The sequence below is a fragment of the Hypanus sabinus genome, chromosome 10 (genome assembly GCF_030144855.1).
Source record: "Hypanus sabinus isolate sHypSab1 chromosome 10, sHypSab1.hap1, whole genome shotgun sequence".
Taxonomy (NCBI): Eukaryota; Metazoa; Chordata; class Chondrichthyes; order Myliobatiformes; family Dasyatidae; genus Hypanus; species Hypanus sabinus.
Window position 1 is genome coordinate 120,663,149 of NC_082715.1, and position 25,795 is coordinate 120,688,943.

The 25,795-nt window shown below is 42.7% G+C and overlaps 1 protein-coding gene across 1 annotated transcript; it reads right to left on the bottom strand.

Moving 5' to 3' along the window:
• Positions 1-1,085: 1,085 nt before the first annotated feature.
• Positions 1,086-24,157, bottom strand: LOC132400340 (leucine-rich repeat and fibronectin type-III domain-containing protein 2). The gene is made up of 2 exons (XM_059981294.1): positions 22,785-24,157; positions 1,086-1,998 (listed from the first exon to the last, which is right to left on the bottom strand). The coding sequence occupies exons 1-2, from the start codon at positions 24,155-24,157 to the stop codon at positions 1,086-1,088; spliced, it is 2,286 nt and encodes a 761-aa protein (XP_059837277.1).
• Positions 24,158-25,795: the final 1,638 nt, after the last annotated feature.

The window sequence follows — 25,795 nt, forward strand, 5'->3', positions numbered from 1 at the left end:
CTCGGACAGTGGTGGGCTGGGGAATAATAAAAAATAAAGAGGGAGAAGATAGAAGGGTCCACCTTGAGATTAAATGACACAAAAAGACCTTTCCCCTGAACCGAGAGGACATGCCATTGAGTTGAAACATTTGTTCTGGGTTAGGTGGCTCATGAGGAGAGAAATAAGAGAGAAATACCCAACCCACCACTATCCCATTTCTCTCTTCTCTGCAGCACAAGTTGATAGTGTGGTTAAGAAAGTATATAGTGGTTTGGCCTTCATTAGTTGGGAGAATTGAGTTCAAAAACCATGAGGTAATGTTGTAGATCTATAAAGCTCTGGTTAGACCACATTTGGAGTATTATGTTCAGTTCTGGCCACCTCATTATTGGAAGGATGTGGAGGCTTTAGAAAGGGTATAGAGGAGAATGGCCAGGATGATGCCTGGATCAGAAAGCATGTTTTATGGTGATAGGACTTTTCTCTTTGGAGAGAAGGAGGATGAGAGGTGACCTGATGGAGGCGTCCAAGATGATAAGAGGCATAGATCAAGTGCACAGCCAGATTCTTTATCCCAGAGTTCAAATAACTAATACAGGGAACATAACTTAATCTTGTTGGGAGGAAAGCATGGGGGGATGTTAGAGTTAGGTTTTTTTACACCTAGAATGATAGGTGCATGGAATGGGTGGTGGTAAAGGCAGATGCATTAGGGACATTTAAGAAACTCTTAGATAGGCACATGGATGACAGGAAAATGGAGGGCTACGTTGTCAGGAAGGGTCAGATTGATCATGGAGTAGGTTAAAGGGCTGGCACAGCATCATGGGCTGAAGGGCCTGTATTGTTCTTTGTTCTATGTTCTGTCCTCTTGATCCATAGATAATGTCAGGCCTGTGGAGTCCTTGCAACATGTCTCCACTTCTACTCCAGCTTTACAGCATCAGGCGAAGATCCAGAACAGTGCAGGCTTCCCTCTGAGATCCTTCCGCCTCTCTTGAATTCCATGCCGGATTTCGGCCAGCTGTCACCGCCTTTGGTGACACCCCTTTACCTGCCAGCCCCGCCCCAACACCCTCACTCTCCACGCTCGGCCGCCCCCTCTATACCGTGCTCTCCATCACCCAGTCCGAGCTGCAGCACGCCCCCCGGGTGATCTCCAAGCCGTCCTCGTCATACTGCACCAGGACGCCATTGACCGACAGGCTCCTCTTAGTCCAGATGTTGGTGATGCGCCGGGGGTAGCTGTAGCAGTGGCTGGAGGAGAAGTCGCCCATGTCGAAGGACTGGCTGCGCCGAGCCTTGCCCTCCATTGGCAGTGTGAGCAGCTTGTTGAGCCGTGACTCGCTCCGGCCCAGCAGCGGCTCTTTGTCCGAGTAGCGGGCCAAGGTGGAAGCCCTGGACTCATAACTGTCGTCTTTCCTCTGACAACGCAAGTCGAGGGAGGCAAAGGCTCCCATCAGCCGGTCGATGTTGTGCCGGGACCTGGACGTGGACCTCCACTTTTTGGAGAGGGTGCTGGAATTGCTGTGGAGGCTGTAACAGTCTTGACTGGAGACGGTCGAGGAGGAGAGGCTGCTCCGTAGAGAGGAGCAGTCAAAATTTGCCGTGGCGTCCCGGGCGGGGCCCGGCTTTTGCGTCAACTGGGGCAGGACGCCGTTGTGGACAGGTTGGGTGGAGGCTGTAGGAGTCTGGGAATACACGTCGCTCACGTCGGACATCTTCTGCTGGCCGTGGCAGAGCTTGTACCTCAGCATCAGCACCACGATGAAGATGAGCAGGGAGGCCACGATGATGCCGCCCACCACCAGGATCATGGTGCCGCCCAGGAACTGGCCGTGGAAGGACGCGCAGCGGCCGTAGTCCACCGGCGTCACGAAGCGGACGCAGCCCACCACATTGGTGGCAGTGAGCGTGGTGGCCGTGTCGTCCCAGATGGCCAGCACGCACAGGTCGTAGCCAGATCCTGCCACGAGGTTCTTCACCACGAAGCCTTTGTTTGTAGCTGGGATCATCCTGAAAGAGAACAGTGATAAGGAGAGTGGTTTGCAAGGTCATGGCTAAGAAACTAAATCCTGCCACCAATGAATGGGACTTCTGACATAAAACCTCACCTGAAACTCACATCTAATAAATCTCAAGAGTTTTCCAAAGAGGTGGATCTTGCCTGTATGGACATTAGCATGGTCCTTAACAAATTTCAGCATGATAGTCTAGTCTAGAAGGTTAAATTACAGGGAAAAATGGCTCATTGGTTATATAATTAGTTCAATAGTAGGAAGCAGAGGATAAAAGTAAAAGTTTATTGCTTGAACTGGATGTCTGTGATTGCCGGTATGCCACAGTGGTCAGTGCTGAGACCCTTGTTCATTATTTATATGGAGGATTTTGGTGCACATGTAACAAGGCATGGTTAGAAAGTCTGTGGATCATACTAAAGTAAGTCGTATCATATACAGTGAAGATGGTTGTCAGAAATTGCAGGGTGCTCTTGATCAGCTGGCTAAGTGGGCAGAGGAGTAGCAGGTGGTCTTCAATGCAGATAAACGTGAAATTTTGCACTTTGGGAAGATAAGATTGTGATTGGATTTACAGAGTGAATGATTAAACCCTGGGGATTGTTGTGGAACAGAGACCTAAGAGTACAGGTACACAGTTGGCTAAAATCAGTACCACGTGAGACAGAATGGTGTAAGGGGAATTTGGCAAAAGTTTTTCATCAGTCAGGACGTTGTCTGTACCAGCTGGGACGTTACCTCACAGTTGTTCCAGACCTTGGTGACACTGCACAGTTTTAGTCACCCTATTTTAGGAAAGACATCATTGAACTGGAGGCAGTGCAAAGAAAATGTACAAGGATTTGAAGATAGTCTAGGAGTTTACTGTCAGGAATGATGGAGAATGACGAATGACTTTATAGAGGTGTATAAAATCATGAGGGACAGAGGTAGCATGAAAGCACGCGGTCCTTTTGCAGGAAAGGGGAGCTGGAAACTAGAGGCGTAGGTTTAAGGATGAGAGGTAAAAGATTTAACAGGGACTTGACAGGTAAGTTCATGCAGAAGGTGGCGTGTACATGAGATAAGCTGTCAAAGTAAGTGGTTGCGACTGGTACAGTAATAACATTCAAAAGACATTCAGAAAAGCTCATAGATGGGAGGGTTATAGAGGGATATGGATTAAATTGACTAGTTTGATGGACACCATGGCATGGATGAGATGGGCTGAAGGGCTTATTCCAGCATTGCATTTCTCTACATCTCTGAAACTTAAAACATGTTCAGTTTCTAACTTTTCTCAACTAATTTTCTCTCTCTTGAACTGCTGAGTATTTGCTTTTATTTTATGCATGAAATTTACCGGAGTGGTCTCAGAAATGAGGAATTACAGCTAAGAATTTCGAGTAGAGAAACACAGTTTGTTTGTCACAAACTTTCCACTACCTGCAAGGCTATAACATAGACAGGGATAGACAGGGACTTATTAGAAACAGTCAGCATGGCTTTGTGTGTGGTAGGTCGTGTTTAACCAATCTATTAGAGTTTTTCGAGGAAGTTACCAGGAAAGTGGATGAAGGGAAGGCAGTGGATGTTGTATACATGGACTTCAGTAAGGCCTTTGACAAGGTCCCGCATGGGAGGTTAGTTAGGAAGCTTCAGTCGCTAGGCATACATGGAGAGGTAGTAAATTGGATTAGACATCGGCTCAATGGAAGGAGCCAGAGAGTGGTAGTGGAGGATTGCTACTCTGTGTGGAGGCCTGTGACTAGTGGTGTGCCACAGGGATCAGTGCTGGGTCCATTGTTATTTGTCATCTATATCAATGATCTGGATGATAATGTGGAAAATTGGATCAGCAAATTTGCTGATTATACAAAGACTGGAGGTGTAGTGGACAGTGAGGAAGGTTTTCAAAGCTTGCAGAAGGATTTGAACCAGTTGGAGGAACAGGCTGAAAAATGGCAGATGGAGTTTAATGTGGACAAGTGTGAGATATTGCACTTCGGAAGATCAAACCAAGGTAGAACATACAAGGTAAATGGTAGGTCACTAAGGAGTGCAGTGGAACAGAGGGATCTGGGAGTACAGATACATAATTTCCTAAAAGTGGTGTCACAGGTGGATAGGATTGTAAAGAGAGCTTTTGGTACATTGGCCTTTATATATCAAAGTATTGAGTATAAGAGTTGGAATGTAATGGTGAGGTTGTATAAGACATTGGTGAGACCGTATTTGGAGTATCATGTGCAGTTTTGGTCACCTAATTACGGGAAGGATATTAATAAGGTTGAAATAGTGCAGAGAAGGTTTACAAGGATGTTGCCGGGACTTGAGAAACTGAGTTACTGAGAAAGGTTGAATAGGTCAGGACTTTATTCCCTGGAGCGTAGAAGAATGAGGGGAGATTTGATAGAGGTATATAAAATTATGATGGGTATAGACAGAGTGAATGCAAGCAGGCTTTTTCCACCGAGGCGAGGGGAGAAAACCAACCTGAGATCATAGGTTAAGGGTGAAGGGGGAAAGTTTAAAGGGAACATTAGTGGGGGCTTCTTCACGCAGAGACTGGTGGGAGTGTGGAATGAGCTGCCAGATGAAGTGGTGAATATGGGCTCACTTTTGACATTTAAGAAAAACTTGGACAGGTATATGGATGAGAGGTGTATGGAGGGATATGGCCCAGCTGCAGGTCAGTGGGACTAGGCAGAAAAATGGTTTGTCACAGCCAAGAAGGGCCAAAAGGCCTGTTTCTGTGTTGTAATGTTCTATAAGTAAAAAGACTGATGGAATATTCTCCATTTGGCTGAACAAGTACAGTTCAACAAAAGTCACGAATCCCAGACATCCTTCAGGACAAAGCAGTCTGATTGATTAATGCTAATTCACCTCACCAATTAGTCATTTCCTCTACAACTGGTGCACAAGGGCTGTAGTCTGTCCTATTACAGTTACTTATAGAGTCACAGAGTCATACAGTTCAGAAACAGGCCCTTTGGTCTACCTAGACCATGCCGAACTATCAATCTCCTAGTCACGTTGACCTACCCCAGTACCATAGCCCTCCATACCTCTTCCATCCATGTCCCTATCTAAATTTCTCTTCACTGTTGAAACCAACCCTGTTTCCACCACTTGTACCACCAGCTCATCCCACACTCATAGCACCCTCTGAGTGAAGAGGCTCCCCGTCATTTTCCCCTTAAACATTTCACCTTTTACCCTTGACCCATGATCTCTAGTCTAGTCACACCCAACCTCAGTGAAAAAAGCCCTCTTGCATTTACCATATCTATACCCCTCACAATTTTGTATACCTCTATCAAATCTCCCTCAGTTTTCTCTGCTCTAGGGAATAAAGTACTAATCTATTCAACCATTCCCATAACTCTGGTCCTCACATTATAGCAATATCTTTGTAAATTTTCTCTGCACTTTTTCAGTCAGATTGACATGACTCTATGAATTTATGATATCTTTCTTGTAGTTAGGTAACCAAAACTGCACACAATACTACAAATTAAACTTTACCAAGGTCTTATAAAACTTCAACATAACATCCCAAGTCCTGTACTCAGTACTTTGATTTATGAAGGCCAATGTGCCAAAAGCTTTCTTTATGATTTACTACATTATCATGCAGATCATTAATATGGATGGCAATAATGGAATGGACACAGAACGGACACAGGACCCTGTGTCACACCACTCAGTACAGGCCTTCAGTCAGAGAGACAACCATGTCCTACCACTCTCTGCCTTCTCCTGTGAAGCTAAAGTCTAATCCAATTTCCTACCTCATATTGAATGCTAAGTGACTGAACCTTCTAGACTAAACTCCCAGAAAACCGCTGCTTTTTACAATGTATGTCAATGATTTGGACTACAATATTAATGGATTTGTAGCTAAATTTGCTAATGATACAAAGATAGGTGGAGGAGCAGGTAGTGTTGAGGAAACAGGGAGCCTGCAGAGAGACTTAGATAGTTTAGGGGAATGAGCAAAAAAGTGGCAAATGAAATACAATGTTGGACAATGTACGGTTGTGTACTTTGGTGGAAGAAATAAACAGACTATTATTTAGATGGGGAGAGTATTCAAAATGCAGAGATGCAAAGGGACTTGGGAGACCTTGTGCAGGATACCCGAAAGGTAAACCTCCAGGTTGAGTCGATAGTGAAGAAGGTGAATGCAATGTTGGCATTCATTTCTAGAGGTACAGAATATAAGAGCAGGGATGTGATGTTGAGGCTCTATAAGGTACTTGTGAGACCACACTTGGAGTATTGTGTGCAGTATTGGGCTCCTTATTTTAGAAAGGATAGATATACTGACATTGGAGAGGGTTCAGAGAAGATTCATGAGAATGATACCAGGAATGAAAGGGTTACTGCATGAGGAACATCTGGCAGCTCTTGGGCTGTATTCCCTGGAGTTTAGGAGAATGAGGGGGGGATCTCATAGAAACATTCTGAATGTTAAAAGGCCTGAACAGATTAGATATGGCAAAGTTATTTCCCATGGTAGGGCATTCTAGGACAAGGGGGCACGACTTCAAGATTGAAGGACATCTTTTTAGAATTGAGATGCAGAGAAATTACTTTAGTCAGAGGGTGGTAAATCTGTGAAATTTGTTGCCATGAGCGGCTGTGGAGGCCAAGTCATTGGGTGTATTTAAGGCAGAGATAGGTAGGTTCTTGATTAGCCAGGGCATCAAAGGGTATGGGGTGAAAGCAGGGGAGTGGGGATGACTGGAAGAATTAGATCAGCCTTTGACTGAATGGTGGAGCAGACTCGATGGCCTACCTCTGCACCCATATCTTTTGGTTTATGGTCTTATATGGTACCCTGTCAATGGCCTTGCTAAAGTCTCCGTAGATAACATGAGAGTTCTACAGCAGACAAGGTGAAGATGAATCTCAAGGGCTTCTGCAGTTATACTAAGTGCAATAGGATAGCAAGGTACAAATTTGGTCCTCTGGAAGATCAGAGTGGTTATCTATTCATGGAACCTAATGAGCTGGGGATATCTTAAATTGATTTACTGGATCTGTATTTACTCAAGAGATGGACACAGATTCTATAGAGGTGAGGCAAAGCAGCATTAATGTGATGGTAACTTCCTCAAAAAGCTCTGCAGGATTGGTTCGACATGACCTACCATGCACATAGCCATGTTTGAATATCTCTGATTAGTCTCTGTCTAACCAAATACTTTTATATCCGGTCTCTTAGAAAAGCTTTCAATAACTTACCCACTACTAATTTCTGGCTCACTGGTCTATAATTTACCAGCTTATTCTTAGAGCTTTCCTTAAACAATGAAACAATATAAGTTATCCTCCCATCCTCCAGAACCTCAACTGTAGCTAAGGATGTTTTAGATATCTCTGCTAGGGCCCCTGCAGTTTCTGCATTCAACTCCCACAGGATCCAAGGGAACACCTTGCTAGGCCCTGGGGATTTATCCACCTTAATTTGCCTCAAGACTGCAAACACCTCTTCCCCCGTATCCTGAACAGTAGTCCATGACCTCACTGCTGCTTTGACTCACTTCTATGGACTCTGTGTCCATCTCCCAAATAAATACAGATGCAAGAAATCCAGTTAATATTGCCCCATCTTATTTGGCTCCATGCATAGATAGCCACTTTGATTTTCCAGAGGACCAATTTTGTCCCTTGCTGTCCTTTTGTGCTTAATACAGCATATCTGTAGAAACTCTTTGGGATCCTCCTTCATCTTGTCTGCTAGAGCAGCCGTATGCCTTCTTTTAGCCCTCCTGATTTCTTATTAAGTGTTTTCTTGCATTTCTTATACACCTCAAGTATCTCATTTGCTCCTTCCCACCTATATCTGCTAGGCACCTCCTTCTTCTTAACCAGGTCCTCAATATCTTTCAAAAAACAAAGTTTCCTAAACCTGTTATACTTGCCTTTTTTTCTGACAGGAACATACAAATTGAGATACACGGGGACTTGGGAGTCCTTGTGCAGAACACCCTAAAGGTTAACTTGCAGGTTGAGTCAATGATGAGGAAAGCAAATACAATGTCAGCACTTATTTCTGGAGGTCTTGAATACAAGAGCATGGATGTGATGCTGAGGGTTTACAAGGTACCGGTGAGGCCTCATCTTGAGTACTGTGAACAGATTTGGGCCTTCACATCTAAGAAAAGACGTGCTGACATCGGAGATGTTTCAGAGGAGGTTCACAGAGATGATTCTGGGAATGAAAGGGTTGTCATATGAGGAACGCTTGATAGCTCTGGGTCTGTACTCGCTGGAATTTAGAAGGATTGAAACCTTTTGAATGTTGCAAGGCTTAGACAGAGTAGATGTGGAAAGGATGTTTCCCATGTCAGGGGAGTCTAGGACAAGGGGGCACTACCTCAGGACATAGGGGCATCCATTTAAAGCAGAGATGCAGAAACATTACTTTAGCAAGATGGTGGTGAATTTATGGAATTTGTTACCACAGGCAGCTGTGGAGGGAGGCTAGGTTGTTGGGTGTATTTAAGGAAGAAATTGATAGGTTCTTGTTTGGACATGGCATCAAAGGTTACCAGGAGAAGGCCAGGAGGTGGGGCTGAGAAGGAGAAATAGAATCAGCCATGATTGAATGGTGGAGCAGACTCGATGGGCCAAGTGGCCTAATTCTGCTCTTGTGTCTTATAGTTTAACATACAAACTCTGTCCTCTCAAAATTTCACTTTTGGAGGCATCCCACTTATCAAACACACTTTGCCAGAAAACAACTTATCTCAATCCACACTTGCCAGATCCTTTCTGATGCTATCAAAATTGGCCTTTCTCCAATTTAGGATCACAACCATTGGACCAGACCTATCCTTCTCCATAATTATCTTGAAACTATTGGCATTACAATCACTAGTTGCAGAAAGTTTCCTTACATAAATTTCTGTCACCTGCTGTGTCTCATGCCTATTAGGAGATCTAGTATCACATTCCCTCCAGTTGGGACCTTTATCTATTGATTAGAAAACATATCTGAACACATTTGCCAAACTCTGTCCCATCCAGCCTTTGTGCAGTATGGCACTCCCAGTCAAGACTACAGAAAATAATGAATGGACTGCCACCACGAGTTCTCCTCACCAGGACACCGACCTCTTTACTGTTGACCTGAACTGCATACCACATGCACTTTGAATGATATTTTATTAACTTATTTGTGGTAATATTTTGGTTTATGTGCTGTGTGTGATATACGCTTGTGGGTACACCATGGTGTAGAGTAACGTTTTTATCTTTGGTTCTATATATGTACATCTCTCGACAAATTTGCTTCTCTAAATCTTGTTGATTTTTGGGTGATTTATAATATAATCCCATTAGTTGGTCATCCCCCTCCTATTCCTCAATTCCACCCATATTGCCTCACAAGATAAGCTCTCCAGCTTGTCCTGCCTGAGCACTGCCATGACATTTTCCCTGATCAGTAATGCTGACCCTCCCCCTTTAAACCCCTCCCGCACTGTCATGTCTAAAACAACGGAACATTGAACTGTGAGTCCTTCCCCTCCTGTAGCTAAGTCTCAGTAATGGCTGCAACATCATAATTTCACGTGCTAATTTCAAAAGCTCATCCACCTTTCCTACCATACTTCTTGCAGTGAAAATTGCACAACTCAGAACATCAGTCACACCATACTCAACCTTTCAATTCCTGACTTTATGTGTAAGCTTAACAACATCTTTCCTTTCCCAACAACCACTCTAATTCTTCTTCTGGTTCCTACCCCTCTACAACCCTAATTTAAACTACCCCGCCCTGTTCCTCCTCAGTGCAGCACAAGCAAACTGCCCATGAAGATATTATTCCTCTACTAGTTCACGTGCAAACTTCTCTGTCTGTACAGGTCCCAACTTCTTTGGAAGACCCTGGAAGAGGGACCAGTAATCCAGAAATCTGAAGCCTTCTCTCCTGCACCTCCTTAGCCACATGTTAAACTGTATGATCTTCTGGCCTCACTAGTATGTGATACAGAATACAGGCTGACGGTTCTTTCCTTTAACTTAGCAGCTAACAGCCTCACTTTGAAGGACCTCATCACCCTTCCTACCCATGTCATTTGATTCCAACATGGACCACAGCCTCTGGCAACTCACCCTCCCACTAAAGAATGCTGTGGACTTGGTCCACGATGTCCCTGACCCTGGTACTTGGGAAACAATATACCATCTGAAAAATATATTATTCACAAAACCTCCTATCTGTTCCCCTAACCAATTAATCCCCTATCTCTACTTCTTGCCTCTTCAACCCCCCCCCCCCACACCTTCCCTTCTGAGCCACAAAGCCACACTCAGTGCCAGAGACCAGATGGCTTTCCTCTGCTAGGCCATCCTTCCCAACAGTATCTGAACTGTTATACCTGTCATGGACGGGGAATGGCCACAGGGTTACTCTGCACTGGCTGTCTGGCTGTCTAACCTTAGGTGTAACCTGTCTCCCTGTATTGCCTATCAACCAACCCCTCAGTTGCCTGAATGATCTGAAGTTCACCCAGCTTCAGCTCCAATTTCCCAAGCCTAAATGCCCCAGAGAAGTTGGTTGCAAGCCATCTCCCTGCACATTGCAGTCCATCAGTAAAGGTGATCCTACTGTGCTGTTGGAGATTTACCCAACCATAATAAAAGACCAGCAATATTTTTTCCAATTCAGGGATCAGAAAATCTCAATGACAAAGCTTGAACTTCTTGACCACAGCTGAAATTACAATTACCCATGAGAATATTTCATTATACATAATTAGTGGAACGATCATGAAGTAACAGAAGGTGAGTCTCTCATTGCAGGACACCCAGATCCTGACCTGCTTCTGCGGTCACAGTATTTACGTGGATGGTTTTGTTATGTTTCAGATCAATGGTGATCCTAGAATGTCACTAGTGGAGACAGGATGCTAATAATTCAATTGAATGTCTAATGATAGGTTGTTAAACTATGTTTTGTTGGAGATTATAATCACTTTAACTTCATTGAAATATTAACTACATTTTATTGAAGTATTTTAACTGTTGCAAAGTTCTTTGGAACATCCCAAATGTGTAAATTAGGTGTTTTATGAATGTAAGTCTTTCTTTTGGCTTAATATGTTGAAAGGTTCCTGGCCCTACTCTCATCTTTTCCATTTGGGCAGTAAAGACACCTATATTTAACTATTGTTCATTGACTACAACTCTGCCTTCAATACCGTATTTCTCCACAAATGCATCTCCAAACTCCAAAACTGGAGATACAGTGCTTCCCTTTGCAACTGGATCCTCCACATTTGACCAACAGATCACAGTCAATAAGGAATCACAGCTACAATTCTTCCACAGATTTCAGCACTGGTACCTGATGCCCCACAAAGCCGCATCATACACACCTCACGCACCCCTCATAAAAACTCTTCTCCCTCCTGCCATCTGGGAAAAGACACCGAAGCATTCGGGCTCTCACGACCAAACTATGTAACAGTTTCTTCCCTGAAGCCATCAGGCTCCTCAATACCCAGAGCCTGGACTGACACCAACTTACTGCCCTCTACTGTGCCCACTGTCTTGTTTATTATTATTTATTGTAATGCCTGCAAGGTTTTGTGCACTTTATACAGTCCTGGGTAGCTCTGTAGTCTAGTCTAGTTTTTTTCTGTGTTGTTTTTATGTAGTTCAGTGTAGTTTTTGTACAGTTTCGTATAGCACCATGGTCCTGAAAAACATTGTCTCATTTTTACTGTGTACTGTACCAACCATTATGGTCAAAATGACAATAAAAAGTGACTTGACTTGACTTGACTAATCCCTATGCACTCACAAATGTGGGCCAGATTCTACTCCGATTTTACCTACAAATTTGCAGATGATAGCACTGTGGTGGGTCAGATATCAAATAATGATAAATCAAAGTATAGAAAGGGTATCAAGAGTCCAGTGTCATGATCACAACCTTTCTCTCAATGATAGCAAAACATAAGAGCAGCTAATTGACTTCTGGAAAGGGGGTTGTATGAGGCACAAGATCTTGCTTACGTCCACCACACCGAGCTTTAGTGGCTTGCGAGAGTCAAGTTCCTTGGAGTGAACATCACCAATAGCCTGTGCTGGTCCAACCACATGGACACCAAGACGAGAAAATCTGCAGATTCTGGAAGTCCAACTAACACACACAAAATGCCGGAGGACTGGCGAAGGGTCTCGGCCCAAACCGTCGACTGTTTACTCTTTTCCATGGATGCTGCCTGGCCTGCTGAGTTCCTCCAGAATTTTGTGTGTGTGTTACATAGACACCAAGGCTCAGAAAGCTCACCAGCTCTTCTACTTCCCCAGGAGGCGAAAGAAATTTGACGTCTCCTTTGACCTGTATTAAATTTTATCTATGCATCCTATCAGAATGCATCACAGCCCGGTATGGCAGCTGCTCTGCCCATGAACTCAAGCAACAGCAGAGGGTTGTGGACATAACTCAGCACATCGTGGAAGCTGGCTTCCCCAGCATGGATGCATCTACATTTCTTGCTGCCATGGTAAAGCAGCCAACATGATCAAAGATCCCGCCCATCTCAGACATTCTGTCTTCTCTTGTCTACCACTGGACCAGAGACAGAAAAGCTTGAAAATAGTATCATCGAGCTGAAGGGCAGCCCCTATCCTGCTGTTATAAGACTATTGAATACTCCCTTAGTCCAGTAGGATGGACTCCTGGCCTCACAATTTACCTCATTATGACTTTTATCTTATTGTCTATTTGCACTGCACTTCCTCTGTAACACTTTATTTTGTGTTCTGTTATTGTTTTACCTTGTACTACCTCAGTGCTCTGCTGTAATGAATTGATCTGCATGGATGAGATGCAATACAAGATTTTCACAGTAGCAGCATACACAAAACGCTGGAGGAACTCAGCGGGTCAGGCTGCATCTATGGAGGGAGATGAAGTCAGCATTTCTGGTGGAGACCCTTCAGCAGGACTGGAAAGAAATAGGGCAAAAACTAGAAAAAAAAGGGTTAAAGGCAGGAGAGAGGCACAAGTTGATCGGTGATAGGTGAATCCGCGTTTTTTTTACTGTACCCTGGTATATGAGACAAAAATGAACCTATGTACCGACTTAACAACAACTAAAGGTTAAATAGCCCTAATTTAGATAATAGCACAAGTTAATCGTTTCATGGCACATAAATTTAACACTCTCTATTTCATGGGATCTTCAACACACCAACTACTTGCAATTTCAACAGTCCTTAAATAATTAGGGAGGTTAATTGCAAAAGACAGCCTATAAGTTTATTTCAAATTCAGGTATCTAAAGTAGCAATTTATATCTACATCACCTCAGGATAAATGTCTTTATTCTGTACTGAGAAGCATGAATTTATTTCTAAGTCAGCACAGAATGCCCCTTCTCCTTTGAGTAGAGAGTGAGGTGGTTGGGGGTGATAAGAGGGCTCATGTGTGTTTGTCTTAAGGCTCAAGGTAGGATTGTATTTCATCAATACAACAATCAACCACTCCATTCAACCTCAGGAGAAACAATTTATCAAAGCTTCGCAAAGAACTATTGCTCCCGCCATTACTGATTCAGTACCACAAAGAATTGAAACTTTTTTTGTTTGGCTCCAACTTCTACAGAAGAGTCAAAATAGGTGGCAATTTGCGTACATGAACTTGTTCAAATTTGGAATGCTCCTTCATCACCACTGAAACTGAAAAACGGATTTCCTTACTCAACAATACCTGAAAGCACCCTCACCAAACTTCCTCAAGGAATGACTCAACACAGCTTTCTCAGGCTCATTTAGGCTTGACAATTAACCTTTCCCAATAATCCAAAGAATGGATTCCAAAAAAAAAATTATCCTTATGGGATTGAATTTCCAAGATGAATCCAAAAGTTAAATTCTGCAATGTAGCTGCTTTGATTTTACATTTTTATGAGTCAAAATTAATTTATTTTACACATTCAATGCAGTAAATGGATCCCCAACCAGCAGTATAAAAGAAGACAGCATCTAGTTTTGGAGGAAGATGCTAGAGGAGGTTAATTAATTAAGTTATATAAAATTATAGAGACACATGCCCTGCAGATGCTTGAACCTGGAGCACAAATGGCTAATGGAACTCAATGGGTCAAGCAGCATCTGTGGATGGAAGTGAACAGTTCCATTTCTGGGTTGAACTGAGCTTAGAGAATCAGGACTATTATCACTGACATGGTTGTGAAATCTGTTGTTTTGCTGCAGTGGTACGACAAAAACTACTATAGGTTACAATAAGAAAATAAATAGATAAATAAAGAAAGAAGGAAAGAAACAGATAAATACGTAGTGAAGGGTCTTGGCCCGAAGCATCAACTGTTTACTCTTTTCTATAGATGCTGCCTGGCCTGCTGTGTTCCTCTGGCATTTTGTGAAAGTTGTTTGGATTTCTGCAGATTTTCTCTTGTTTGAAATATGAAGTGTTCCTTGATCATTCAGAAATATGATAGGGGAGGGCAAGAAGCGGTTCCTAAAACATTGAGTATGTGTCCTCAGGCTCCTGTACTTCCTCCCAGATGGTTGCATTGAGGAGAGTGGAAAGGACTACTGAGATACTGAGATGGTATTGACAGAACATACGGATTATCTATTTCCCTCCGCAGATGCTGCCTGATCCACTGAGTTGTTCCACAGGTTTTTTTTTGTATAAAATTATGAGAACCTCAGACAGAGCAAGGAGATAGGACTCAAGGTCAATAACCAGGATTAAGGGAAGCTGAGAATAATTCTCTCTTTATCCAGAAAATGAGAGGAGCTCAGTTAAAAATTTCTTGAATAATAACTGGGTATGCTGAATCCATGAGGTTTTGAAGCAGTAAAGAAGCATTTGTCTGTATAATTTTACAAGTTGCTACAAGATTTTATAATTCCATGATCAGGAGAAGCTGGATGTTATTAAGAAGGAAAAGAAAGTAAGTAGAGGTTTAGGAAGAAATTCTAGAGTTTAGGGCCTACCGTCAGCCAGCAATGGTGGATTCAGCAGTGGATGAGAAGGGGTTTTCAACTTTAGAGGAGGGTAGAATTCTTGGAACCTTGAGACTGGGTGTTAATGTATATCAAGGTTGAAAGGAATAGTGTGATCTAGATCATTTGTATATCTTCTGACTCAGCTGAACCACTGACACACTGGAGCTTTAACTGGTAAAGGGCCTTTCTTAATAAAGTGGAGCTAATTGGATCTGAACTACCTGGAAAATTGAAATAAGGAAACTCAGAGAGTCCTGAATATCTGAGATTCTCTTTCCCACTGAGTAGTACTGGTTGTTTCACTGTATGTTTTAGATCTAAAAGGAATCAACAAATTTGGATCAGTCAGTATATGGAGCTAAGTTGCCAATTACATTGAATAGGGGACCACCTACACTTTCTTATATGTTATATATTCTTATGAACTCTTAAGGTGAAAAAAGTACACATGTTATTTTGAACTCACAATGACTGTAATTATCCAAACCAAGGAAGACACACCCCTAGTCCTTCATTTGACCATCCTTACATCTTTGCAGGTAGATTTCAATTTACACTTCTTAATTGCCAGCCTGAGTTTTGCCTTCTGACAAAACACACAGAAAGTGCATGTAATTTATTGTCATAGCCACTCATCTGTAAAATAAAACACTTTGGAATTCATCAGTTGCCTGCAGCCTTTCCATTCCATAGGAAAATGAATCTTGTCACACTAAATGTACAATGCATGCTATTGCATTACCATTTAATTTGATTATGCTCTCATTTATTTACTCAGGAAAAATTAAAAATGTAAATGACTAACGTCATGTGAAATATTGTTCATCATGAGCAGTGAAGAGGAAAGCCTGTGCTTAAATTATATTTTATTGCAGGCATTCCTTAGAACCAGCGGTGCTATAGTCTATTTAGTTCATTGTATCCTCACAGTTATGATAACATCTTTCAAAATGTATGCCAGACCTTGTGTAATTTTAAATATTCAAAATCCTTTTTAATATTTTACAGAGCTGAGCTGCACAAATCTCTCTAGTACAATCAAGGTTCAGTGTAAATTTAACAACACTGCACAAGAAATGTACCAGTGTTTTTGGTCTTTATAACGTAGTGAACTTGAGTTATTGAAAATATTCATGTATTTGTCGTTCCATGTTCTGATCCAAATGTGCATTCATTTCTCTGTATCTTAGCTTCTCTATCTCACTTACTTATAGTTCATGTGGCCTCTTATTCCTTTTACTAAAAAAAGCCATTTCTTTCCCATGTTGAATTCCATTTCCCATTTTATCTACAGTACCTATTCTAAGCTTCTTTATCTGTCAATGTTTTGAAGCATTTCTTCCTAATTTTAACCATATTCTCTGACTGGTTATCAACCACAAATTTCAAGCTCTTCTAGTTTTGTTTCAATCCATTCTGTATTTAGTCTTAATTGACTTACATTGACTTTTTTTTTTTAACTTGCCAAGGGTCTTCTTGAAGCCCAACTGTCCTTGCCTACCCCTTCTGTTGCTTCTTCAATAATGGCAGAAATGTGGCTTGCCCCTCAATGATCATTACTGTTTTTAATGTGTTGCATAATAGTGCAGCAAGTAGAGCTGCTGGCTCCCTGCTCCAGCAAGCCAGGTGTAATTCTGAATTTTGGTACTATCCATGTGGAGTTTACAGGATCCTCCTGTGACCAAGTATTTCCTCTGGGGGCACCGGTCTCCTTCGTTATCCCTAAGAACTGTGGGATGGTAGGTTAAATGGCTGCTGCACACGTGTCCCTCCTGTGTAGGTGATTCAATGAAGTATTTGAGAAAATATGGAAATGGAAATTGATGGAGAAATTCCTCTGTGAGCTGACAAAGAGTCACTGAAAAGTACAGAACAGAAACAGGCTGACCCATCTAGTCCATGCCAAAACATTTAAACTGCCTCCTCCCATTCCAGGACCAGAGCCCTCCATACCCTTCCCATCCAAGTACAGTACCTACCCAACTTCTCTTAAAAATTGAAATCAAGCTCGCATGCACCACTTGCACTGACAGCTTGTTCCCCAGTCTCACAACCCACTGTGTGAAGAAGTTCCCCTTCGTGTTCCCTTTATTTTCACCTTTCTTCCTTAACCCATGAGATTTTGTTGTAGTCCCACTCAACCACAGTGGAAAAAGCCTGCTTGCATTTATCCTGACTATACCTCTCATGATTTTGAACACCTCTACCAGATCACTTCTCAATCTTCTATGTTCCGAAGAATAAAGTCCTAACCTATTAAATCTTTTCTTATAACCCTGGTCCTCCAGCCTAGTAACATCTTTGTAAATTTTCTCCGTACTCTTTCAACCTTATTTAAATATTTCCTGTAGGTGGGTGACCAAAATTATAGACTCTGTAGCTGAGCACCTCCTTTATGTCATAAGGAAAATATATTCTGATATTTTCTTTCTGATCTATCAGTGGTGGAGTCTATACTTCATTCAAATAGTTCTATTTCCTGATTTCAACATGGGGATGATGCCAGTCCTCTGGCTCTCATGCATAGAAATCCATAATCTTTTGATAAGGCTAGTTTCATCAAGTATCACTGAATTTCATTCATTGGAGTCTACCAAATGATTTCAGTTGGAGAGGAGAACCTGCATTCAGCACTCTCAACCCTGAGTGAATTTCTGGGCATCTATCATATTCCACTATACTTTTATATATTTCTATAAATTTGTTGGTGCAATCTATTTGGGTCAAGATTTTTGCTGTCCTTAAAATTTTTGGCTTTGTTCCTCCCCTCATAACGTCAAAACCATTCCTTTTCATTCCTGTTGTTATTGTCTCCACAGTGCTCTGACCAGAACCAAGGTCCCCATTATAACTTGAGTCATTCAGATGCAGCAAGCAGACATTATTTGCATATGCACACCATTAAGGCATACCCTGGAGTTAGGGTATATAGTAAGTATTTACTTAACCCGCAACCGATCTTCAGATATGAATGTGAACAATAATTTTCCTGGAGCTGTGTACTGGAGTTCATTGCAAACCAGAAGTGCTGACTAACATTCATCTTATGCATCTGTTGTGTGGGTGTGAAGAAGGAGGTGTATGAAAACTATATGTAGTACATAGGAAGCACTGTAGATACATTGTAACTACAGTACTGTCCTGGAATCGATCTTTAGGATATAAAAATGCGATGCACAATTGGGTCGAGATGTCACTTCCTCGAATTTTGTTGAATAAAACACTTTCATTTGCTTCAGTGTCTCTCTGGTGACTTTGTTCACGTTACAACATACACAACGCTTCATTACAAGAGTTGGTGTTACACTCAGCAACCACGGAACAAAGATCCTCAAGTGAAATGCCCCTGCTGCCTAATGCTAGTCTTCAACAACAGAAAAACAGGATCTATGAGGAGGTGCTGGGATCTATGGATAAATTATCATATCTTGAGAGCCAACGACACAGCAGCATATGTCAATAATGAAAGTGAAAATTGCCGTCATTTTTGCCAACATTGTCTTTGGCCATTTGGGGCAAAGGTTGTTTGAAAGTCAGATCCCACACAAAGCTCGTGATCTACTAGACTGTGGTGATCTTCCATACATGGAGAGCTTATTGCAGGTACTTCAGGAGATTGCAGTGAAACCAGCAATATTGTTCCTGTAAAGTTCTCCAAGTTCACTGACAGGATAAGCAAACCAATGTCCGTGGTTCTATGGTATTTCTCGACTTCAGCACAGGAATTACATTGGGACTGCAGTAATAGCAAGAGATTGCAGATGCTGGAATCTAGAGCTGATCTCAGCAGGTCAGAGTATCTGTGGGGAAAAGGAATAGTCACTGCTTTGCGTCAGATGGGGAGGGGATATAGAGAAAGAAAGACATCGCCTGCTGGGAATCTCCGGCATTTTCTGTTTTCACTTCAGTTTTCCAACCTATGAACTTATGAATTAGGAACAGAAGTGGACCACTTGGCCCCTCGAAGCTGCTCTGCTATATACAATAACTATAACTTTTCACTTGCCATTTGTAAGAATCTATTTGCCTTTGCCTTATGATTATTCAAAGACTCTGTCTTCATTGTTCATTGAGGGAGTGATTCAAAGAGGCATAACACTATGAGAGAGAGAAAAATAATCACTTAATCATTAATCATCTGACCCCGATTCTAGAATCTCTCACATCTCCTACACATCTACCCTGCAAAGAAGCTTCCGATCTTATATGTTTTAGTCCCTTCTCACTCTTTTACACAGCAGTCAATACAAGCCTAACATGCCCGACCTTTCTTCATAAGATAACCCGCTTCCTCCAGGCATTATAGGCAAGAGGTCTGGCAAGTGCTGGAAGTGTAGAGCAATGCACACAATGTGCTTGAGGAGCTCAACAGGTCTGGCAGCATCTATGGATGGGAATAAACAGTCCTGATAAAGGGTCTTGGCCTGAAATGTCTCAAGTTTATTTCCATCCATAAATGCTGCCTGACCTGCTGAGCTTCTCTGGCACATTGTGTGTATTCCTCCAGGTTATTGGTCCAGGACACCTTTACTGAACTGCTTCCAAGGCATTCTGTTACATTTATGGATACACAATAGTCCAGATATGGTCTCATTATAGAGTCTCAGTACTCTACAGCATCAAAACAAGCTATTCAGCCCAACTCATCCACATCAAACAAGTTACCCAACTGAGCTACCCATTTGGCCCATAAACCTCTAAACCTGGGGTCCCAAACGAGGGTCCACAGACCTCTGAGTCAATAAGACCATAAAATATAGGAGCATAATTAGACCATTTGGCCCATCAAGTTTGTTCTACCACTTCATCATGGCTGATCCATTTTTTCTCTCAGTCCCAGTCTCCTGCCTTTCCCCATATCCCTTCATGCCCTGTCCAATGAAGAATCTATCAAACTCTGCCTTAAATATATATATAAAGACTTGGCCTCCACAAATGACTGTGGCAACAAGTTCACCACTCTCTGGCTAAATAAATTCCTCCTCATCTCCTTTCTAAGAGGAGAGCTTTCTATTCTGAGGCAGTGTCCACTGGTCTTAGACTCCCACCATAGGAAGCATCCTGTCCACATCCACTCTGCCAAGGCCTTTCAACATTCAATGGGTTTCAATGAAGTCACCCCTCATTCTTCTTATTTCCATTGAATAGAGACCAGAGCCATCAAATGCTCCTCATATGATAAGCCTTTCAATTCCAGAATCATTTTCATGAACCTACTTTGAACCCTCTTTAATGCCAGCACATTATGTTAGGGGTCCATGACATTAAAAAGGTTGGGAACTCTGCTCTGAACATTTCCTATCCATGTAACTGCCCATCCCATAATCCTTTGAAATGTTGTAACTATACTTGCCTCTGCCACTTCCTATGGCAGCTCATTCTATATAATCACCACCACTGTGTGAAAAGGATGCCCCTCAGGTCCCTTCTAATCTTTCCTCTCCCAGTTTTTAAATCGAACCCTCTAATTTTGGACTCTCTTACCCTTGGGAAAAGACTGTGGTCACTCACATGATCGATGTCTGTCATGATTTTACTCCCCAGCCTCTCACATTTCATGGAAAAAAGGACCTAGCTTATCCAGCCTCTTAGGACAATCAGAATGGTTCACAGTACTCCAAATCTTTGGGACTGTAACACAATGTCCCAACACCTGTACTTAGAATCCTCAGCTGAATGCTCCATATAAGTAAAACATAACCTCTCTACCTTGTATTCAGTTTCTCTAGCAATAATGAATAGCATTCTATTAGATTTCTTAATTACTTACTGTACCTGAAAATTATACACCTGAATGTCCAGTTACCTCTGTATCCAGAAGCTCTATTATTTATGTGCTTATAGTACATATTGTATTTTATGTCTGAGTTCTCTCTGCTTCTCTGAGTTTTGGTATCTCTGTACTGATAATGTCCTTTCACTTAACTATTTGCATTTTTTACTATTTTTTGTGATGTATAGCACTTTGATCTCTGCACTGTACTATCACCAAACAAAAAAATTTCCTGTCATGTGATTCAGTGATAATAAATCTGATTATGATTTAAAGAAATTGTAAAAGGTAGAGTCTTCAGCATCAATTGCTGTAGCCATTCTTATTATCTTACCCATTTGTGTCCGCCCTGTCAACTGTTAGCCAACTAATCTTTTGTCCATACTGCAACACCACAAGCTTGAGTTCTATGTGGGATTAAGATCTGATCTGAGCTGATCAAATTGTAGTCTCAGTTCTCCATTCCCTATCAACTGCAGATCAATTGTTTATCTTTCTATTCAATTAGATATCCCTCTCTCTGTCTCGTTCCAATGGCCTTTGAGATAGTAGCATCAGTACATGCCTTTATTCTTGGTTTTCAACTCTGATCTTAACATTTCATTCCTATTATCAGACTCACCATTTCCTTCTGTCAGCTTCCTGTATGGTCCTCTAATTCTGACATATTGTTCCTGTCTGATTTCCATCCCATTGCCAATAGGAGTCATGCCTTCAGCTGTCAAGTTCCCAAGGCCTGGAATTCCCTCCTCAAACCTCCAGGTCTCACCACATTCCTTCCTCTTTAAAAAAGGGCTTAAAACCTGTTCCTTTAGCCTAGTTCTCTGTTACCTGTTTTAATATTATCTTATCTGATCTGGCAAAACTTCATTTGATAAGACACTATTTGTCCCTGGAATATTTTGCAATGTATTAGATGCTATGTAAATTATTACAGGCAGGTTGCACTTTGCTTTAAGTATCATTATTCATTAAAACTAATTAGAAGGGAAGGAAACCGGGGAAATTTTTCAATAAAAATCAGATACAATGCTGACATTTATGAGGTTTTTAGATAGACACATGAACATGAAAGGAATAGGGAGATCCGGATCGTATGCAGCTGGAAGTGATGAGTTTAATTTGACATGTTCGGCACAGACACTGTGAGCTGAATGGTCTGTTCCTGTGCTATACTGTTGTTTTTTATAAACTTAGATTGAACAAAATAACCATGCCATAACTTTTTACAACCATTTTCATCTTATGTGAATGACTTAGATGAAGGGATCTCACTTTTAATTTTGCTTTTGACATAAAGATAGGTAAGAAAGTAAGCTGTGACTGAGATACTAAAGATTAAAAAGCATTATAGTTTGGTTAAGTGAATGGGCAATGATTTTGGCAAAAAGATATATCAAGTGTAAAAAGGGCAAAACTGTTTTCACAGAGAAGACAAAAGAATAACACCCTATCAAAATGGGGAGAGACTGCAGAGCTCTGAGGTGCAAAGAGATCGGGCAGCCGGAGTGCATCATCCTGCAGAAAACCAGTAACGAGTCGTGTATGGGAGTTGTCAGTCAGGGACTTAAGAATGTAAAATAAATATTGTCCTTTTCAGAATTGCAAGTATTGTGCAGTCAAATATTAAAATAACTGTTGTGAGTCAAGTAATAGTCCAGGAGCAGAATGGCTTCATAAAGAGGGAGCCCTATGACAGGAATATGTCTCTGCTCTAATGTACTGAATTTTTTGAACTTACTCTGACTTTAGTTTAGAGGCAGTAATCTTATTTTGTCATAAACAGCAGAACAATAAAATTATAGTCTCAATTTTATGCATTCCACCCATATTCCTCCATTCATTTATGCAACTGTTAATTTTGTGACAGCCTTCTTCCCTTTCTCGGGAACCATCTAACTTTGTGTCATCTGCAGACTTACTAACCAGGCCTTGTATACTCTCATCCAAATCATTGATATGTTATTCGTTTCTCCCTCTCCATCAGCCCTGAACTTTCTCTGTCCCGGCTGCCTGCTCACCTGTAGACCAGCACATCATCCGATGAGCTGTTGTACTGCAGCTGGTACATTTTAACCTTGGGCGCCGACCGTCCCAGGGACCACCTGACCAGGGCAGTGCTGGCCGTCACCTGAGACACCGTGACTCTCTTCTCTGGCCTGACTTTGGCTGCGCCCCGATGTGATTTGCTGGAGCTGGTGATGTCAGACAGCCGGGAATCTGGCTGCAGGGCCCGGCCTGTGCCGTTGCTGAGGTGGGGCAGCTGAACGATAGAGAGCTCGACAGGGGCAGTGGACTCCCCGGCCGCGTTAGCCGCAATGCAGGTGAAGGTGCCGTAGTCTTGGGAGGTGGTAATGAGGATATCTAGGGTGCCATTGTCATAGATGACAGTCCTGGAGGAGTTGCCCAGGATCCTGTCATCAGGGGCAACCCAGTGAATGACAGGCCGAGGGTCCCCAATGGCCTTGCACCGCAGTGATGCCATCTGGCCTTCCAGCACGAGGACCTTGAGGCTGTGCTGGGTGATCAGCGGCTGCTCACACACAAACTCCTCCTCCGACACGTACCAGAAGTACCTCCCTTTCAGGTTCGGTGGCGAGGCACAGGTCTCCATGTCGTCCTCCCTGTTCAGCCGGCGGAACCAGAGGAGCTCACAGTTGCAGTGGAGGGGGTTGCCACCCAGAGTCAAGCTGAGCCGTGCGGAGAACGGCGTGGTGGACATTGGCAGTGACTCCGTCCTGGCAAATATGGGGTCCGGGGCTAGTTTCTGCAGCCTGTTGGAGATCAGGTCCAGCCTGGCCAGCTTCTGCAGGTCAGTGAAGGTTCCCTCCGGGATGTAGTCGATGAGATTGTGATCCAAGCTCAGCGTGTGGAGGTTGATCATTTTGCTGAGGGCTTCCCACGGCAGGCGGCCCAGGTTGTTGTAAGAAAAGTCCAGGTCCTCCAGAGTCATCAGGAAATCGTCCAAAGCTCCCTCTTCCACCCTGCGGAGCTGGTTGTTGTTCAAGATCAGATGCTGCAGGTTCAGCAAGCCCCGGAAAACATTCTCCCCAATTTCCGTTAGCCTGTTAGCATCCAGGTGCAAGGAGCGGAGGCTCTCCAAATCTATGAATGAGAAGGGTTGGATGTAGTCAATGGTGTTCCGGGACAGGGTCAGGTCAACAAGCCCACTCATGTTGGCAAAGTCTTGCCGGTTTACAGCAATGATGAAATTGCCTCCCAACCTCAGCTCAACTGTCCGCCGGTCTATATCCGGAGGGACAAACAGAAGGCCTTTGGAAGGGCAGAGCGTCCCCAGCGACTCGGAGAGGTTTTGACATACGCAGTACTTGGGACAAGCGCACACTGACGTTGCCATTCCAATCACCAGGAGGCTACAGAGCAGTCTTTCCATTGTAGATCATGTAGATGCACCTGTAAGAGAGGCAGACAGTGTGAAACTTCTGCTGAACTGAGTTATTGAGTCTATGAGTCAAACAGTATGGAACCAGGCCCTTCAGCCCAACCAGTCCATGCTGATTAATTGTCCATCTAAGGAAGATAATCACATTTAATCCATATCCTTCTAAATCAGGGGTTCCCAAACTTTTTTATGCCATGGGCCCCTACCATTAACTGAGGGTTCCACGGGCCCCAGTTTGGGAACCCCTGTTTTAAACCCCTGCTATTCATGCAGCTGTCCATGTACTTTTTAAATTTTCATATATGGCTCACCCTCTGTCCCTGGGGTTCCTATTCTATCTCTCCCTCCCATCTTAGACCTTCTTCCTCTAGTTCTTGATTCCACAGTCCTGGGAAAAAGACTGTGTTGTCACCTTTTCTGCCCATCTCATAATTTCTTCTTCTTATTCTTCTATGCTCCAACGAAAAAAAAAAATCCGAGCTTGCTTAATCTCTCTTCATAATCCAGTCCCTCACATCTCAGCAATGGGTCCCTGTGATTCTCCCTTGCACACTCTTTCTAGTGTAATGGTATTTTTCCTACAGCAGGGCGGCCAAAACTGAACACAATGTGGCCCCACCAACACCTTGGTGCAATTCCATTAACAGTTGTCTGGCCTAATATCAATGCCTTATCTGTATGTTTAACCTCCTTCTGTCATCACAACTATTTTTAAATTTTTATCAGTCCACTTTATAAAGGATAAAGGCAGAGGGATGAGGTTTATCGGTTATTGCTGAAATAATTGGATAATTCCACTAAACTGCCCTTGTTTTGTGCCCTGCAGGTTAACAGATTTGTTTTAAATGTGATGAGGGCTTCTGCTTCCCCACGTTCTCAGGAATAAGAAGGTGTTATGGCACAGCGAGGAGAGCAACCGGCTCACAGTACCTGAGACTTCGGTTCAATCCTGGTCCGTGGTGCTGTCAGTGTGGATCTCCCTCTTGTGCCCATCTGAGTTTTCCCTGCTGTTTTGGTTTCCTCCCAGATCCCAAAGACATGGGTTCTAGGTTAATCACAGCCCAGTGCACAGGTGAGTGGGGAGAGTTAATGGGAATATGAGGAGAATTAAAAAATGGGATTAATGTAGGGTTAAATTAAATGAATGGTTGATGATCAGCATGGGCATGATGATCATCAGCATAGATTCACTATAGATGGGCTGAAGGGCCTATTTCAATGCTTTATCTCTCTGGCTGCGACTCAGAGAGTTCCAGACCCCCACCTACTTCCAGGCAACAGCAATTTTTTCATCAGTCCTTCAATCATTAACTCAAAATTAGGGATCTCTCTGCTTAGGGAAATGTATCCTTTCTGCTCAACAGTCCAAATTCTCTCTTTATTTTATTTACCTCAAATTAAATCACTCTCCTTTGCCAAAGAAAACAACCCCAGCCTATTCAATTTATCCTTGAAGTTACATCATCCAGTCCTGGACCCAACCTAATTAACTTTCTCTGTATCGTCCCTGGTTACTTCACATTGTTCCTGCATTGTGGTGACTAGCACTGTACACTGAATTCCAGTTGAGGCCTGAACAATGTTTTATTTAGTTCCAGAATAAAGTCTCTGCCTTTAACCAGTATAGAT